Source organism: Vidua chalybeata, chromosome 11 (assembly GCF_026979565.1).
Source record: "Vidua chalybeata isolate OUT-0048 chromosome 11, bVidCha1 merged haplotype, whole genome shotgun sequence".
In the NCBI taxonomy this organism is placed as follows: Eukaryota; Metazoa; Chordata; class Aves; order Passeriformes; family Viduidae; genus Vidua; species Vidua chalybeata.
Genome location: NC_071540.1, coordinates 8,123,202 through 8,140,988, shown reverse-complemented (window position 1 = coordinate 8,140,988; position 17,787 = coordinate 8,123,202). Strand labels below are relative to the sequence as shown.

The 17,787-nt window shown below is 41.0% G+C and overlaps 1 protein-coding gene and 1 long non-coding RNA gene across 4 annotated transcripts in view; one reads left to right on the top strand and one right to left on the bottom strand.

Annotated features, from left to right (window-relative positions):
- The window catches only part of LOC128793803 (uncharacterized), a 39,394-nt gene extending 37,198 nt beyond the window's left edge, over positions 1–2,196 (bottom strand). The window contains exon 1 of the long non-coding RNA XR_008432887.1: positions 1,259–2,196. This is a non-coding gene — a long non-coding RNA (uncharacterized LOC128793803). The remainder of the gene's footprint in view (positions 1–1,258) is intronic.
- A 248-nt stretch (positions 2,197–2,444) lies between these two features.
- Positions 2,445–17,371, top strand: N4BP1 (NEDD4 binding protein 1). 3 transcript variants are annotated; one of them, XM_053952714.1, is made up of 7 exons: positions 2,502–2,780; positions 5,320–7,073; positions 11,261–11,391; positions 11,776–11,872; positions 13,116–13,223; positions 14,733–14,840; positions 16,920–17,371. In XM_053952714.1, the coding sequence occupies exons 1-7, from the start codon at positions 2,538–2,540 to the stop codon at positions 17,248–17,250; spliced, it is 2,772 nt and encodes a 923-aa protein (XP_053808689.1). In that variant the 5' UTR covers positions 2,502–2,537; the 3' UTR covers positions 17,251–17,371. The 3 variants fall into 3 exon arrangements, with proteins under 3 accessions (XP_053808690.1, XP_053808691.1, XP_053808689.1); XM_053952715.1 differs by lacking the exon at positions 14,733–14,840 and having other exon boundaries at positions 2,445–2,780; XM_053952716.1 differs by lacking the exons at positions 11,261–11,391; positions 11,776–11,872; positions 13,116–13,223; positions 14,733–14,840 and having other exon boundaries at positions 2,445–2,780.
- Positions 17,372–17,787: the final 416 nt, after the last annotated feature.

Here is a 17,787-nt window from a genome sequence, read left to right as displayed (position 1 = left end):
TCACATTTAGGGTTTGTACACCTACATTTGTGCTTATGGCAAGAGGCTTGAAATTTCTCCTAAGTATGAGGAAGATTATATTTTCCACTTCAAAAGGGCTTTAGTTTGCCTTGAATCTTACAATGTCAGGTACTCCCTAATCTCAGTAGGCTGGGTCACAGAGCCACAACTGCTCACACTCACAGCGACCTCCCTGAGAGCAGCCTCAGACCACTATAATGCATTTGAATACAGATTTATCAGGAATATATCTAGAATTATACTTATACAATAAATTCAGCAGTGAAAACGTGTTTTATAACATACAGCATGGCAAAACAGGCAAGAAAATATTCACAGCATCAAGCGTTATCCACATCATTTAGAAGTCAGTAAGCCTTCTGTTATATGAGAGATTCCAAAAGACTGTGTTGATGTGGTAGAAATAAATTTTCTTTCAGCTTTTGAATGATATTTTGTGTCTCAAAATGCTGGTAATTTCATTTTTATTATGAAGTTCCTTGCTTATAATGTCGCTTGTAAGTAATAGCTAAAAGCAACATTGGCTGCAGTGCCTGCGTTTTAACAGTGGATGGCACCAATCAGCTCAGAAATTGCCTCCCTCAATGTTAGATTACATTCTTGAGTGTGAATCTTGTAGCATAATGCAAATGTGAAAGCAAAATGTAAATGTGTAAACAACAAAAACAGGAAAAAAAAGTATTGTCTTCAGGAAAGTACTTCAGGGGAAGCATCTTTCTTGAATAAGACACTCCCTGTGAAAACCCTGTCCTGTGCCGAATGAGTGTTTGTGTGCAAATGCAGCCTGTGTACACACGTTTGATTTTTTTTTTTTAATTTTACCACTGTCCCAGACAAATATCTTATTTAGCTCAAATAATGACTTTAAATTCAGATTGGAAAGTGTATATAGCAATACCCAAACATAAGCTTTTAGCGAGATTTTCGTATAGGCTAAGAACTGCAAACTGTCATTTGCTTTAAAAGTTCTAATAGGGATAAAAATGATATTTCATATTTCTGTATTAAGCCTTTCATGGTTTAACATGCAATATATCATATTCTATGATGGTTTAACATACAAGTAAATTAAAACAAAATATGCACATTTAAATGCACAACAATAAAATATTTGCTCTCCCTTTTAAGGCTGTATTTAATGAACAGCTGCTAAAATCTAATTTCACAGTGATGCTAAAGAGATGTCTGAAACAAGCAGGAATCCAATAGTTCCAAGGGGAACTTGGAAGATACGAACCTGTGTCTGGGATGGAACGAAAGGAGACATTTACTTTGTACAACAGCTGGTCCGTATTGTCAAGTCCAGGCACGCAAAAGTCAACAGCAGTCCCAGAGATACTTTTTAAGTCCTAACCTTATCCTTCACGTCTCTTTAACAGCTTGGGGAGGGGGGCGGGGGGGTGGAGAGCGAAGTAAAAGTGCGTCCTCTATATTTTCCGAGCTATCAGAGCTAAAGATTTGGGGATCGGAGCTACACTTGTGTCCCCTGCCATCAGAAGGGATAAAGCTTGCATTTCTTTTTAAATGAAATCCAAGTAGGCAATACCTACTGGCTGGTGCCAAAAGTGTGTTTCACCAAGGTTTCCCCGCCAGGCGGGCGGGGGAGCCTCTGGGGCAGGGAGCGGCCCTTCCGTGGGGCTGCGCCGGGCGATAAGGGCGACAAGCGCTGCGGGGAACACTCGCATTCTCCCGGGACACACAGACAGGGATGGGAGGAGCCGAGGGGCGGGAACGACCGGGAGGCGGGGAGGGGAGGCCGCGCCTGGAGGGCTCTGTGCAGTTCGGGGCTCCTCAGCACCAGAGGCGGGAGCTGGTGGAGAATGCGGGGCCGGGGCTATGCAGCTCCTGGAGCGGGTCCTGCGGAGGGTGACAAAGCTGGTCAAGGGACTGGAGCATCTCTCTTACGAGGAAAGGCTGAGGAAGCTGGGCCTGTTCAGCCTCGGGAAGAGACGACTGAGAGGGGACCTCATTATGTGTATAGATATCTAAAGAGGGGGTGCCAAGAGGATGGACCAGGCTCTGCTCGGTGGTGAAACTGATGCATAGGAAGTTCCACCTGAATATGAGGAAGAATTTCTTTCCTGTGCAGTGGCTGCGCACTGGAACAGGTTGCCCAGAAAGGCTGTGCGGTGTGGAGGTGCCCCAGGACGGCCTGGGCGCAATGCTGCGCCCCGCGCTCCGGGACGGCCCTGCCCGGGCAGGGCGGGCTCCGCTGAGCCGCCCCGGCCCCGCCCCGCGGCCCTCAGGGCGGTGCGGGGGCGGGGCTCGCCCGGGCCGGGGGCGGGGCTCGCTCGGGCCGGGGGCGGGGCTCGCTCGGGCCGGGGGCGGGGCTCGCTCGGGCCGGGGGCGGGGCTCGCTCGGGCCGGGGGCGGGGCTAGGCCGCCGGTGCTAACCATGGCGGCGCGGGTGCGGGCGGGCGCTGCCCGGCGCCGTCGCGGGCCGATGACGCGAGCGGCCGGTGCGGCGTTTCCCGGTGTCGCTGTTCCCGGTGCGATGAGATTGCGCGCCCCGCGCTGATGGCGGCCCGCCGGACACCGCGCGGCTCCGCGCCGGGGCCCAGCGTGGATGAGTTCACCGTCCCCGCCGAGAAGAGCTGCCTCCTGGAGCGCAGCCGGGGCCGCATCGAGGGCTTGTTCGAGGTGCGGCTGGCCGTGCTGGGGGCGCAGGGGGACTGGCGGCCCGCGCTGCAGCCGCCAAACGCGAGTGCCAGGATCTGGGTGCAGCTGGCGGGCTGCACGAAGGCCGTGAGCAGAGCCAAGGTACGGGGCCGGGCGGGGCGCTAGGGCCGCGGGCTCTGCGTGCGGAGGGGCCCGCCGGACCGGCACGGCCGGGGCCGTGGGGCGCGGGTTGGAGGAAGAAAGGGTGGGGAAAAGCCGAGTGCCACAGGAGGAAACAGAAACGGCACTGCTTTGGCAGGTGGGTGTGTGCCCGGTGCCAGGGAGTCTCCCGCCGTGTTGACATAAGCGCAGGGAATAAAGCGAAACAACTCAGCTGGGAAGTGCAAAGTTCACGGGCACCGCGTTGTGAAATAGTCCAGCCCGTAGCTGAGGGGTAACACCGGTGGGGATGGGCTGAGTTTTGTTTTAAAGCGAGATTGAAATGTTTCGCTTTACTTTTTCCTCCCGAAGTCAAGAACTTCCTCGGAGTTGTTTGGGCGTTGCCGTGTTTTGCCTTACAGACTTCGCTTATTCTGTGGCATTTAGTAGCTCGTTGGCCAAGCTCTTACTAAAGCTTAACGCAGCTAGTATTTCCTTCATGTAAAAGCTGTCAGACCTGAACGGCTTCACCAATGTGGAGCAGGTAGTTCTCTTTTCGACCCCGCTCTAACGCGTGAAGAGAACTGCCTGTGCAGGTCGTGTCTCAGAGGGGGCAGCAGTTGCTGTGAAATGTTTTCACGCGTGTTAAATGTCTTGCACAACTAACCTTTGGGGGGAGTTTCTCAGCAGTGATGCTGAAATTGATATTACTCATAATGAGCCTGGCAAGTACAGCTGCTTGAATCATGTGATGAGAATTTTGGTGTGAGCAGTAGCTAGGCTGAGGGTCCCTTTCAAACCCAAAATCTCGATATATGGGCGTTGGTCGGTCTGTTTGTTTAACTACGCTTGAATGTTCGTGGGGATCAGGAGTGTGTGTTTTGGGACTGATTTCAGACTTGGCAGCCCTTTTTCAAAAACTTTATTCCTTAACTGTGTCATGCACGTGTTCCTCAACATGTAATGCACTTCCTTACTATCAGCTGTAAGAAAAATACTATGACTGTATAGGGGTTTGAATTATTTGACTCTGAAATTTACTCTAAACCAATTTGCCTGGGCTCAGAGAATCCAGAAACTGTTACAGATAGCTATTCTACTCCAGGTATCTGCAGTGCAACTTCCCTTTTTTCCAGGAAATTAAAGCACAAGAAATAAATAGCACAGGATTTCCATTTTCTAATTGCTGCCTTTCCTAACAAGATAAAAAAAATGTTTTCTACCCTTAATACTTTAAAGGGTATAAGAAACTTGATTTCTCTTATAGGTAGAGCAGTTTTCAGACACTGTCTGGAGGAATTATTGTATACAAAGTACAATTGCTTGTCTTCCATTGAAAGGTTTGGTGGTAGCAATTTGTGTTACAACTTACTAGTCATAGGTAATGTATAGGTACTCTATTGCTACTTTGTTATAAACAAAAGTTCCTAGATTTAGAGTATCCTTTTCACCAATTACGTTATCTTGTTGCTCGGCATAAGCAGTCATGTGATGAGTGAGGCGTGGAGAGTAACCCCGTGGGTTTTGCTGGGGAAGCAGTTTGTGCTGATATGCTCCTGAGGCAGCCTGCCTTGATAGCCGTGATGATGTAACTCGAGGTGATAGGAAATGATGTTACATTATTCATTACCTTCTGTTGGTTCTCAGCTCCACTTAAAAAAAATTAATGTTTGAGAGTAAATATACGTAGTATACTTGGGATTCTGCAAATACAATGACTGCAGCTTAGAAGCTGGTTTCATTTTAGTAAAGAATTTTAAGCACAGAAGGAGGTAGTTTGGGAAAAATAATGCGATCTGAAAGAATAAGTATACTGTATTGACAGAGTTTTGAACTCCTGACACATTTAAAACAAGGTAGTATAGTGAATTTACCAATTTACCTGTAGTACCTTACAGGTGGCAGAAATAGCATTGGGATATACATATATATATATATATATATACACACACACACACATATATATATATATGTGTGTATATATATATATATATGTATGTATATATGTATATATATAAAATTTTGTGTGTGTGTTTGAAAATCTTGAACTTCAGGAACACAGAAGTATCTGGAGCCTGGAGTTTTCTCAGTCAGTAACAAAAATATGGGATGGCTGCTGGCATGATAAGCCTTAGGAAATGTACTTTGAAACTGTGTAGAAGTTCAGGTTCATGGACTAGGTAGAACTCTAGTGAAAGGCATTTGTTCATGAAGAGTTCTCTTTGACCAAAGAATAGGGACAGGAAAATAAATATCTTCTGACAGTCTTTTAAACTGTTGGATCTACAAATTAAGTTACCTGTTACTATCAGGTATAAATGAGAGAATATAAAAGAGCTTTCTATGAGATCTATTAAAAATAATTTTAGATATTGGTGTTTTATTGCTATTGTCCTGTTTACTGGTAGTGTTTACTTTCTGACATGACTTATGCTAAGTTTGCTTTATTTTCTAATGTTTCTGTCCATTATTGACCTAGTAAAAACCAATTAGATATATTAGGTTTTCACAACTATTCACTTTGCTCTCTTTCTCCTCTTAGGAGTACATCAAGGGACTGTGTGAACCTGAGCTAGAAGAAAAGGAGTACTACCCAAAGGACATGCACTGCATCTTTGTTGGTGCACAGAGCCTGTTTCTCAACAGTCTTATTCAGGATACCTGTGCTGATGTAACAGTGCTGGAAATGGGATTGCTCAGTATTAAGGGGGGTGCAGAAGCTGTTGTTATGGCTCAAAGTCACGTGCAGCAGTTTGTGAAGCTTTTTGAGAATAATGGAAGCTTATTAAACGACAATGAATCAGAGATTAAAAAGCAGTTCAGACAATTTGTGGAAGCACATGCAGATAAGTATACAATGGATTTACTGATTTTGCCTAGTGCACTAAAAAGAGAACTCCTAGCTCTCACCCAAACTGCTGTTCCTGAAGGGGTGACTGGTATCATAGATCTCACAGACTCTGAAAGCCCACAGCAGCTTGGACAGAACAGCACCTCCAAAGTCATTGCTGCAAACAGAGATGGAAGAGCAGGTGGGGAGGAAGCAAGAAGCAATGCTGGCACACCTGTAACTGAGCTTACAAAGCAAATGGACACTGTGTTTTCTGATGATTCTGAAACAAGGTTTGTTCCCATAAAGGACCCTCTGTTGGAGGCAGTGGCCTTTAAAGAGAGGCAGTCTTGTAAAAGAAGGTCCTCTGATGAGGAGGAAAGGCTCCCTAAAAAGCATTTCTCTTTGGAAGATGATCCACAAGTGAAATCTGCTTTACACAAGAATTCTTCAGACTCTGATGCAGTTGTTGATTTGGTTTTGGATAGCTGCACAGAATCAGATGGTCCTACTTACTGCCTTAAAGAAGGTGATGCTCTCACTGAGGAAATGGAATATAAGATTCTTGTGAACTTTTTCAGAACAATGGGATATTCCCAAAATATTGTTGAAAAGGTTATTGGTATCCTAGGACAATCTGTGGAACCATTAATCTTGCTAGAAGAAATTGAAAAGGAAAGTTTGAAGTTTAAAAAAGAACATGAGCAGTCATCTCAAAAGCCTAGAACTGTCAATCTTCCTTTAGGAAATAATGTAAATAATTCACAAAAGCGAGAAGACAAAGGCATTTCTAGGAATAAAAGTCCACTTAAATCCAGTCATACTTCAAAGGAGACAAAAAATGAATATCACCAAATAAGAGGTGCTCCAGACACACAAGTTGGTGCAGAAGATAAAATGCACCATAAGTTGGTATGTGAATCTTCCCCTCCCAACAAAAATTCAGTTCTGTGCCATAAACAGAGAGATGTTTATGGCCCTGGTAAGAATCACAACTCAAAATCAAGCAATCTAGAAACTGATGGTGGGGTAACTTCCAGCACTGTGCACGCTGGAGCTCTAAAAGATGTTGGCTTTGTAGCCAGAGGGAGCTCAGATGTGCAGCATATCTCAAGTAAAACTACATTTCAGCAAAAATCTGCAGGGCCCTCAACTGTACAGAACAGCCACCCTGGTTCTGAGGAGCAGCTGGGACACCGCAGCTCTTCTCAAGCAAGGCCTCTCCACCAGCGCCTTTCCCAAACCTCACATTGTGACAATCCTGTCCCAGACTGGTTACTGTCTTCACAAAAACACACTTCAAATCCAGACAGAGACACACTGGGACCACATCCAGATCATTCAGTTACTGGAGTTCAAAGATTTTTGGACTCTCTGAAGAAGCCATACAAACTGGAGTTGATAAATGAACCTGGAAAACCATATTTAAAACATATAATTATTGATGGAAGCAATGTTGCAATTTCGTAAGTATGGTTCTTTTCAGCTATCCCTTTATTAACAGTTCAGTGAACTTTCAGATTAATTGGGGGCTAAGAGGTTGCAGTGGCATATGTTAAGGCTTTGCTAGCTAGGTTTTTGGTGTGCATGTACACAGTTGTGCCATTTCAGAGTAACCTGATTTGAATCACCAGTGTTCAGCTCAATGTAACACTTCAGTCAGAAGTAATCTCAGGGCAAGTTTTGCTCTGTTGCAATCAGCGTTATGCATGAAGCTTAATTTGCTTTGCCAGTGCCTAACAACGAGGTTAAATTATTGCCAATTTAAGTGGTTTGGATTTGAGGAAATTTTTTGTGCTCTTTCTCCTCCAACAGCATTGCATTTCTTGGATCCTGTTATTTTTTGCAAATGTATATATATGTATATTTGCCAGCTATGAATGTGCATTACTGAGGTTCCAATATTTCCTTCATGCACCCCAGTGGATTGGCTGCACACACCCCGCGTTGGAGTAGGGCATAGTAGCTGGGTGTTATTGACATACAGTCTCCAAAAAGGTTATATAACACCTGGAGCCTCCTACCCAACCAAATGAAAACTGATTTTGAAAGGTAAAGGACAGAGCTGCCTCAAAAGAGCAGAACCATTGAGGTATTCAAATGTTCTACTAAATAATCAATGCCTGAGGGCCTGTTGGTTCAATCTTGTAGGTATTCTGCAGCTTCCCTCTGGCTAAATAAAGCCTCGTTTGTTTCTTGCATTTCATAAAGTGAAGAGTTGTTTGCAAAATTGCTTTGAATTGTTCTCAGTTTTACTTCTCAATACCTTGAGAACTGCTTCCGTGCCTATGCTGATTCAGGGTTCTTTTGGCCCCCTTTTTTGATGGGAGTGTGGATATTAATGCATCACCTTCATGCTTAGAGTAATGCTCTATGGGTTCCTGAGTCATTGCTTGCCTCATGTCATAAGTCTAGAAAACTGCAAAAGCTGTAGAATATTTTGTTTTGACATGTGCAGCATGTTGATCTGTTATTACATTGTCTCAGGGTGTGGAATGAGGGAATGCCCAGAGTTTACCCTAGCTGCTAATAAGTATTTTTTTAATTACCTGGTTTTGTATGCTGGAAACATACATTGAGGGCAGACTGCAATATCCAGTTGTTGGATAATTTAAATTTTATTAAAATGTGGAAGAAACTCAGAATGAAAGAATAATTGAAATGGAATTACCTCTTCCTAGAATAGTTTGTAAATAATATGTACTTGTGGTGGTGCATCCAACCAGAAACACAGGATGCCCAAACAAGGTGGGAAACAAAGGGTAAGCAATTATCCTTTGAAGCCTTGGTAAACTATTTACCTGAATCATAGCCCGACTGGAGGGGCACCATTGTTTCTGCCCTTTGGGGAAGAAAGCCCAGGAGTTACCGAGTTGAGTTGTGGCCAGGGGGACATTTACTGCTGGCCAAAGTCGGTCATCTTGTGGCCCTGTAGCCAGCACTCCTGAGTGAAGCCCTTTGAGCTCTCCTGGGGCTCAGCAGCTGTGGCAGCACCTCCCTCGAGTGGGACACTGCTCAGAGCTCACAAATCCTCGCTTTTTTGATACTCAGAGGACTGTTCCTGGTGACAAAGCTCCCACACACCTCTCCACACTTCCTGAGGTGTGACCCTTGCATGTTGGGAAATGCAAAGGGACTTGGTGTGAGCATTTCACTGAAGCTGAGTGGAATTTGTTGATGAGTTCCTTTAAGCACAGAGAATTAGGTGTTCACATTGTGTACCTGTGTTTATGTGAATTGATCATGGTATGAATGTTACTGCCTCAAATCTACAGTTAAGTCATTGTTATAACTATAGTGAGCCCTATGGAATTCTTTGGAAATGTTAAAGTACTCAGTGATAAAGTGCTGCTAAGCCCTTTTGTACCCTTATCTTTGCATCCATATGCTTTGCACCCTCACCCCCTTCTGCATTCCTGGCTTCTTTGTAAATCAGTGCAAACTGATTCTAATTTGATCTTTGTATGCCTTAACCTGTGCAGTAAATAATGAACTTATTCTTCACAAGTTCACAAGAGTGAATGTTGCCTCCAAACTCTGTGAAGCCGTATTTTCACAAATTCACATCGAACCCTGCCTTTGGCAATACCTTTGACCGTGTTTCTTTAAGCAGCCAAGCCACTCATTTGCGACAGTATTTACTTTAGTTGCAAACCAAAGGGAAAATGTTACATGTCCCAGAAGGCAACCTGCTCTTTGCTGCTTTTGATCATCTTTTGTTTAATTTAGGAAATACCTTTGTAGGGTCTTCAGAGGATACTAAAGAAATGGGACAGGCAAAACCAGTATTTGCAATGGCATTTGGAGAACAGATGCAATCTTTGAGATGGATATCTTGTTTAGTGGTGACATATTTTTTCATATTATTGCTTACATTAATTCTATGTGTTATTTGATAAAGTTGCTTCTATTTGCATGTTTTTTTAAGTTGTAGCAGAGCAGGATTTTGTGAGCATTCAGGACAAATTGGGAGCTGGTTTTCTAAGCTTCAAAACATTTAAAAAACATACACTGTAGTTCAGCCAGCTTGGAGCTCTAAAACAGGAGGATGAACAAGAAGAGAAAGCATAAATTTTGACATGAATACTGAGACCTCAGCATTTCTTGAAGTCCAGTTTAGAACCATTAATTCATTAAAATTACTTAACAGAATTTTCCAATTTAATGAATAGGATGCCTAACTTAAATTAGTGGGATGATGACTGTATTTAAAGTTTTTGTCCCAGAAGGTTTACAAAGAGTAACTTTTCTATGAAAATTGCCTTCCTTTTTTGACTGTTTTTGGCACCAAGAATGCTTAATTTTATTAAGGACAATGTGGCATAGTATTTTTTTCCCCTCTGGAAATTCTGTTAGTAAGTCAGATTTTTTTGCCTTTTATATTTCAGATATGGCTTATTCATTTTTCTGCCTTTCTACATAAAGAATTCCTCTCAAAATTCAGAGAACCTTAATAGATTTACATTTAGACAAACATATTTTTTTACAGAATTTACAAAACTGGAAAAGTATAAATGAATGCTACTACAGGCTGAGTTTCACTGTAAAATATTTCCATGAAAATCTTTTAAAGACCATTATGTTGGGAAGATTTCTTGGTAGGTTAAACTAGGGTTTAAAGATAGGATTCTGTTCAAAACTAACAGGGCTTACTATTAGGGTTAACTATAAGCACTTGCCTATTATTTGGGAGACTGGTTTAAAAGAAGAATACCACTTGCTCATTTATTGTTAAAAGTACTTTGTAGTGATTTGACATCTAATTCAAAACACAGATTATACACTATTTTGCAAGAAATGCTTTGGCTGTTCGTGCCATCAGTGCTCAATCAGTGTGTTTTTTCCTAGAGAATCATATCTTTGTTTTGTCTAAGTGTAGCCTCTATGGAAAGGCTGGAGTCTGGTTAGACAGTTAATTGTGCCATGTGTTAAACAGGCAAATAGGGTCATTGGGATAATTCCAGTTAGGAAGGGCCTCACAAGGTCATCAAGTGTTTGTGTCCCCTCATTTTAGGCAGTTGCTGGTTTTTCTGGAAAGTCACTTAAGGGAGTTGTAAAAACAGATAATGAGTATCTTATATTTTTAAATAGAGAAAAAATATTAATGCCAAAATACAATGTTTTGAAAATATTTTTTTAAATAAATTTCATTATTTTGCTTCAGAATACTTGTTCAGGCTGTTGAAATGAAGGGAGAGGAGTCCCTAAAAGTATCAGGGAGCTGTTCAGATGGAATCCTTGGAATCAGTTGAACCAAAGGTGTTCTATTTTGTAGTAGGACTGTATTTGGAGCTACTACAATATTGGATTATATCGTTTTAATCTATACTCAATAGAGTTCAGAAACCATCACTATGGGCCTCTTTTTTAAAGCTAAACCTGCTTCTGATTATTCCATTGTTGTTGTGCCCAGGAAACTGAAAGGAGACTGAGCTATAAAGATGCAAAGTGATATATCTGTTACCTTCTTCTGCTGAAGAGCTCTTTCCATTTAGAAGATTCCTTATCGTTAACACGCATCTGCCTTTTCTTTTCCTGAGGCTCTATGTGGGACTTTCAGCTTCACTTGGCAAGGTTTTGTTCAGTTTTCTTTGTTTTCCTGGTAGTAAAACCCTAGTGAATTTAATATCCCTTCTTTTTGTTTCACCCTCAGTCATGGTCTAAGGAAATTCTTCTCCTGTCGAGGAATTGCAATAGCTGTTGACTACTTTTGGAGACGTGGCCACAGAAATATTACTGTGTTTGTTCCACAGTGGAGAACAAGACGTGACCCTTCCATTACAGGTGAGGGACGTTTCCTAATGTTTCCTTAATTAAAGAGTAACTTTTTCTTTGTAAAGACTGTAACTTTTTCTTTGGGTACTTCTGTGAAGAATAAATGGAGAAGGAATGTTTCATCAAATGCTGAGCCCAATTGGGTTTCTATACACAGTGTGAGAGACCCTGAAATGCTCTGTAGGCTAACAGGTGTGCCATCGGGGGAGGCCTCTTTGGGTTGGCTTTTGTTTGCTCTTTAATTTCTAGTTTTGACCTCCTCCTCCCCATTTTTATAGTATGAGCAATTCTTCAGCTATCAATGTCATTTCTATACCTTAATTGGTACAAAAATAGCCCATCTTCTCTCTGCTAATTTTATCTCAGACTAATTGTCAAATCATGTTTTAACAGAGCAGAATTTCTTAACGCAGCTCGCGGATGTTGGAATATTGTCTTTAACCCCTGCAAGGATGGTTTTAGGAGCAAGAATTGCTGCTCATGATGACAGGTACAGAATATATGTAGCTTTAAAGTCGTTTTAAACATCTGACTAATGGTTGTAAAAGCTCAGTATTTCATGAGCAGTTCTGTTAGCTAGTTCTGCAACCTTTCTAGACAGAGTTATGCATCCAACTTAAGACTGAGTTTTACATCTGTTTCATTATTTCACTGTTGTAGGAAACATTACTATGTATTCAGAAATTCATGGAGAACTACAAGTTTTCATGGCAATTAAAAAAAAAATTAATCCTCCAGTAATGTTTTTATGCTTTCCTGGTCATCACTCTATCCCTGAATTGCCTGTTATTCTTGGGGCATAAATCATCTGCTGATCAGATAGTACTTAGCTCCATTTTCTTCTTGATTTCATGTTGCCACAAAGACCTTGCTGTGTGTTTGGAGCAGTGTATTTGTAACAATGCATAAGTCAGCCATAAGTGAACTTCTAAGTTAATTTGACCACCAAAGATCAGCTTTAAAATGTGGGGATCATCTGGTAGTGAACAAGACACTGTAAGCTTTAGGAGTCTGTGGGAGTTTCCTGGTACTTCATTAATGTTTTATGTATACCCAGCCTTTCATAAGAAATGCTCTGGCAGTGCAGTTGAGATTACTGTGGAAATAAGTGTTATAATAACATATTTACACTTTTGTTAAAAGCATGCACTTTCTTTAAAAGGACACCATCCATTATCTTGTGGCTAAAATTGTTTCAAATGGCAAAAAATAGATTTTCAGTGACATTATAAAAGAAAGCAAAGATTTTTCTTTTGCTTAATAAATCAGTAGTTGTTTTTTCATAGTTTAACAGAAAGTTGTTTGCCCTGTCAACACTTCTTAAAAACCTAACATACAGAACACAGACATTAATGCTAAGCAAAAAAGTGTATGGAAATGAGATTGCTTTGGATTGTGTAATAAATACTGTACTGCATAAAACATGCCATTTACCTGTGCAAATATTTAGATTATGGGGTTTGGGGACTTTTGCTTCTGTGGGTTTGTTTGGGTTTTTTTAATGGGGAAGAAAACATCCCATGAAGACTCTGCTGCACTAAATAAGTGCGTGCTACAGAAAATATTGTTGTAAGTTTAAGGTGGGTAAAAACAGGGTAATTTCCTGGTAATCAAGGTGCTTGTTTTCATGCAAATAGATTACTTTGGGATGATTAAATGTTTCGTTTTCTTCATCTTTGGATTGTTTTCAGCAAAACAAACTATCTTAGTGATCTTTGGAATTAATTTTACAGATTTTTGTTACACCTTGCTGCTAAAACTGGAGGTGTTATTGTGACTAATGATAACTTCAGAGAATTTGTGACAGAATCATTTGCCTGGAGAGAAATTATTCAAAAAAGGTAATAATTGAATTTCTGTGAAGTTTTAAAAGGATGTCTGTCCTTGTAGTTGTAGGCACTCTACCGACATGTGGGATTTTGCTATCTTTAATTCATCTGTCATGCAATTCTGGTAGATCCAAACAAAGTACTCTGTGACTCACTGTGGTGATTCATGGCCTTACAGTCATGTGTTGAGTAGTCTAATGTCCCTGTTATTCATATATTCTGTCATGTTTGTGTGTTAATTGCTCTCATAAGCAGGAGCTTGGTGTAACAGCACGTGTGTCACTTCTGAAGGTCAGTGTTGAATCTGATTTGAGCTGTCCACTTTCACAGCCTCTCTTGCCTGAAAGCTCATTTTTTTTTTTCAGGGAGACATGATAGCTGATGAGGATGTAGTGTCACTTTTAATTATTCAGAATCAATCACTCTTTACTCAAGTGGGACAGATTGTCACAGCTAAACAAAATGAGCACTTGCAGCATACCCATGTAGCCATTTCCCTGCAATTGTTGTTCTTTGGGTTCACTTAGTTATCAAATATTCCTGCTTCATCTTGTGGACTTTTGTTTCTGCTTGTTTCTTCTTGTTTGTTGGGTTTGGGTGTTTGGGATTTTTTTTTTCCAATTTCAGTTAAATCAGGTTATTTTACTGCTGAGGTGTGATCTTCTATTAGTAAAATTTCTCACTAATTCCTCAGTGTCCCTGACAGTTTCTGAGGGTACATCTGTTACAGTGGCTGGGGTCAGTATAGCACTAATGAAATAAGGAACTAAAAACTTGCCCTGGATTCACACAATATAGCTGTGAGACCATGGAGTTGATACTGGTTGATCATGTAGACATTTACATCATTTCTTGAGTGAATTCTACCCAAGTCAGGTTCTGTTCTCCCACAGAACTTTAGCAAGAATACTTGGCGTGGCATCTTGAGTCTGTGGTTTAAGAGCTTATGTTAACATCTGCTATTAGTTTTACTTCTGGGGAAATTCCACTGTACCAAATCTCCTCCTTGCAGACAAATTTCAGTTGAACTGGATTTTTTTTTTTTTAATGCAGATTTCTACCTGTCCCAAAGTGATTCCAGAAAAAAGGTTTTGTGTCTTAACTGTAAACATTTAATACTATATTTGCAAGTTGTGTAGCTTTCTGCTAACACAGGCATTTCAGCTACATGACTGAAGATCCTTGCAAGGAAAAGGAGTTAGAACAACCAAAAAATCTCTGATCACCTAGAAAACTCCACTGTGATCTTGTTGCAAATTTTCTGTCATAAAACAGTTGCTGGGAAAAAAAAAAAAAAAAACAAAAACAAAAAGGGAAAGCTGTGTTCTGCAGTGTAATAGGGAGAGTTCACAGCTCCCATGGAATTAGACAGGGATTGCTGGTTGTGTCTTAGTTGGGTTTACTAATTAGTCTTCAGGGACTCCTGGTATGGTGTCTACTCTAAGGACATTTGTCCTGTGCTACAAAGGTGAAGGACAACAAGGGTGAAATACCTTGTTATTTAAAAGAACTCTCTTGCAGGTTGCTCCAGTACACTTTTGCTGGTGACATATTTATGGTTCCTGATGATCCTTTGGGAAGAAATGGACCCAGATTAGATGACTTCCTTCGAAGTGAAGGCTGTTCTAGGTATAAACACTGTTTTCACTTTTGTTTGACACAGTTATTTCACATTTGAAATAAACTGTTCTCCTGCTTCACTCACACGTCTGTAAAGCATAGTAAAGTTAAGCAGGAACACTGTAGCATGTAGCAGTTTAACAAAAAAAAAAAAAAAAAAAAAAAACCGAAAATGTTTTTCCTGTTACTTCAGTTGGTTCAGAAACTGCTGGTGACATTTGCCTCTGAGATCTCTCTGAGAACTGAGATAAGTACAACAAAAGCTGCTTCTGAGATTTGACTGTGGTGGCTTTCATGCACAGGTCTGTTAACAGCACCCAGAGGTGCCAGAGATGTGGATCTGTGTTGTTAATTACACTGATGGTATCTAAGACACCTTGGTTGGTCACTTCTTCATAGTGGGACAATAGGTGCTACACGCTGCACTTGGGTTTTTTTTGTCAGGGGGAGACACTTCACCTCATGGTTGAGGGTACTTTACTGTTGTCAAAACAATTTTTGAAGCATTGTTATTAAATCTGGTTGTATTTGAGTAATAATTATAAATATTAATGAACATATGTTGTTCATTTAAGATTAATATACTTTTTAAATGTGCACATATTCAAAGTATGAATTTGCTTTGCATGAACTGCCAAGATTTGAGGATTAGTTTGCTCTTTTGCACAAGATAATAATAGTCTGTTCTTTCACCAGTTTAGGAAGTAGAAATGCTAACAATTCTGAGGAGTATTGAGAGGGCTTTTAAAAACAAGTGAGGTAACTTAAAAATTCTCAATAGAAAAGGCAAGCTATTCTTAAGGATTAATACAATGAATAAGCAAGAATCTCATCTATTGTAAACATTTGAGGAAAGTAGAACTTTTTTATACCATAGATTACAAGCTGATTTGAAAATAAGTGTGTTGACATTAAAAAAGCAAGTGTAGTGCTAGAACTCCAGAAGGAAATGCAGAGTATTCAAGCACAAAAGTACAAAACCTTTGAGATGTTATTTGGAGCACTGTGTTTTACCTGCCTGTGTCTGAGAGAAATAAAATGGAAACAGTGTTCTGAGGTAGGTGAGTGTGATGATTGTAGAAATAGAAAGAGTCTTTTGAGAAGACCACAGAAGAGCTTGGTTTCTTATCTGTAAACTTGGAACTGGAACTAGGCTTTGGTGTTTGTTTTGGGGTTGGGCTGGGGCAGGGGGGGTGGACCAGGAAGAACAGAGAAAAGCTGCCAGTGCAGAGTTAATTTTGTTCCTTCCCTGTGACTTTTCTACATGATTTAAATCATGCAGAAAGCATAAATGGCAGCAGGAACAAGATCAGAAACTGGCAGGATCTTCAGCAGTTAGAAAACCTTTCCACACTGAGTAACTGGAGGTGTCATAACACAAATGCTTTTAAAATAGAGCTCTGTAATTTAGGTACTGTTTCCCTTGGTGGTAGGAAACTAGACTGTAACACGAGTTCCACTTCACATTTCTCTGGTATCTGCTGGCATCTGAAGTAGGCTGACCTTTATATTTTGTAGTGCTTGCAGTGTATAGAGTAGCAAACCTTTTAAAGTCTGAAATGAAATTACAATAATTAAGAGTATTCAAATCCTGAGATTCCTAAAACAACTTCATTGGCCTGTTAAGGATACCATACAAAGGAAACAAGGCCCTGATCTAAATAGAGCACAGCTCAGTCCAGAGCAAAAGTACATGAGGAATAGTCTCGTGAAGCAGTCTTGGAAGCCCCTTTGGTCTGTCAGCAGTTTCACATGCTCCACGTCAGTGTACATGTTTTCAATGTATCTTTTTATCTATATCTTCATAAAATTTGCTGTAATCTGCCAAGTAAAGGACTCACAGCATATTGAGGCTATTCCTGGGTGATATTAATGTTAGTTGTGCCAGATTCATATTGAGAGCTGTTACACCTCCTGTTTTGTTTCACTTTGAAAGAATGCTTGTCATTTGATTCCAGTCAGTAACTGCATGAGCAGCAGGGAAGTTTAAGTTATACACATTTGTCTTTTCTTTCTCATGTACACAGAGGGCTACAGTTAGTATGTCCTTTAGCCTAATTAATTTTTAAAAATTCTTTTGTTCCATAGAGATTCCTGGTCAACACACAAGGCTTTGCAGAGCAGTGGACAGTATTCTTCTGAGACACCCTTTTTCCTCCCCGAAGTGAGCAGTAGCAGTCGACAGCCTGGAGGCAGAGTGCATGATGATCGTTCATCCCAGTGGCTTCCATGGGAAGAAAACACAGAGCCCTGTCCAGCAATTCCACCACAGAGATCTCCCTCAGAAACAGCCCAGCTAAGAGAAGCCCTGATCAAAATTTTTCCTGACTATGATCAAAGGCAGAAGATTGATCAAATACTATCTAATCATCCATTTATGAGAGATCTTAATGCACTGTCTGCCATGGTGCTTGACTGAATGCTTACACAGCTTGTATATCATAACTGCTCTGACTAACAATTATCAATGTGAAGAAAAATGTCGCTCTTTTATGTTACTTTGTGAATATTAAAAACCTAATTTTATTTGTATAAACAAAGATATTTTTCTCTATGTTCTGTTGCTAATAGATGCCAGGTTTTGGTAAATTAAAAACTGCTGCTACTACAGATTTTTAGCAATATTTTCTATGAAAAAGAACCCCAAGTCTTCTGCTTCACTCGAGCCGCTTGTTCAAGCAGTGGCAGTACTCCCTTTTGAGCACTGTGTTAGTACTTTTTACAAAACCCTTTTCCTGGAAGGCAGCATTCCTGTCAGCTGGAGACCCGCGTGTGGGAGCAGCTGCCAGCAGGTGGCGGCCGCGGGCCCGTGAGCATCCCCGGGAAGGGCCTGAAAATCCAAGAAAATCCATTTGCTCTTTCAGGCTGAAGTGCTGTGTGGGGTAGTTAGAAGAGAATGTATAAATTCACGGCTCTCAGGAAGAACGCATTTTGAATTCTTTAAAAGATTTGAAAC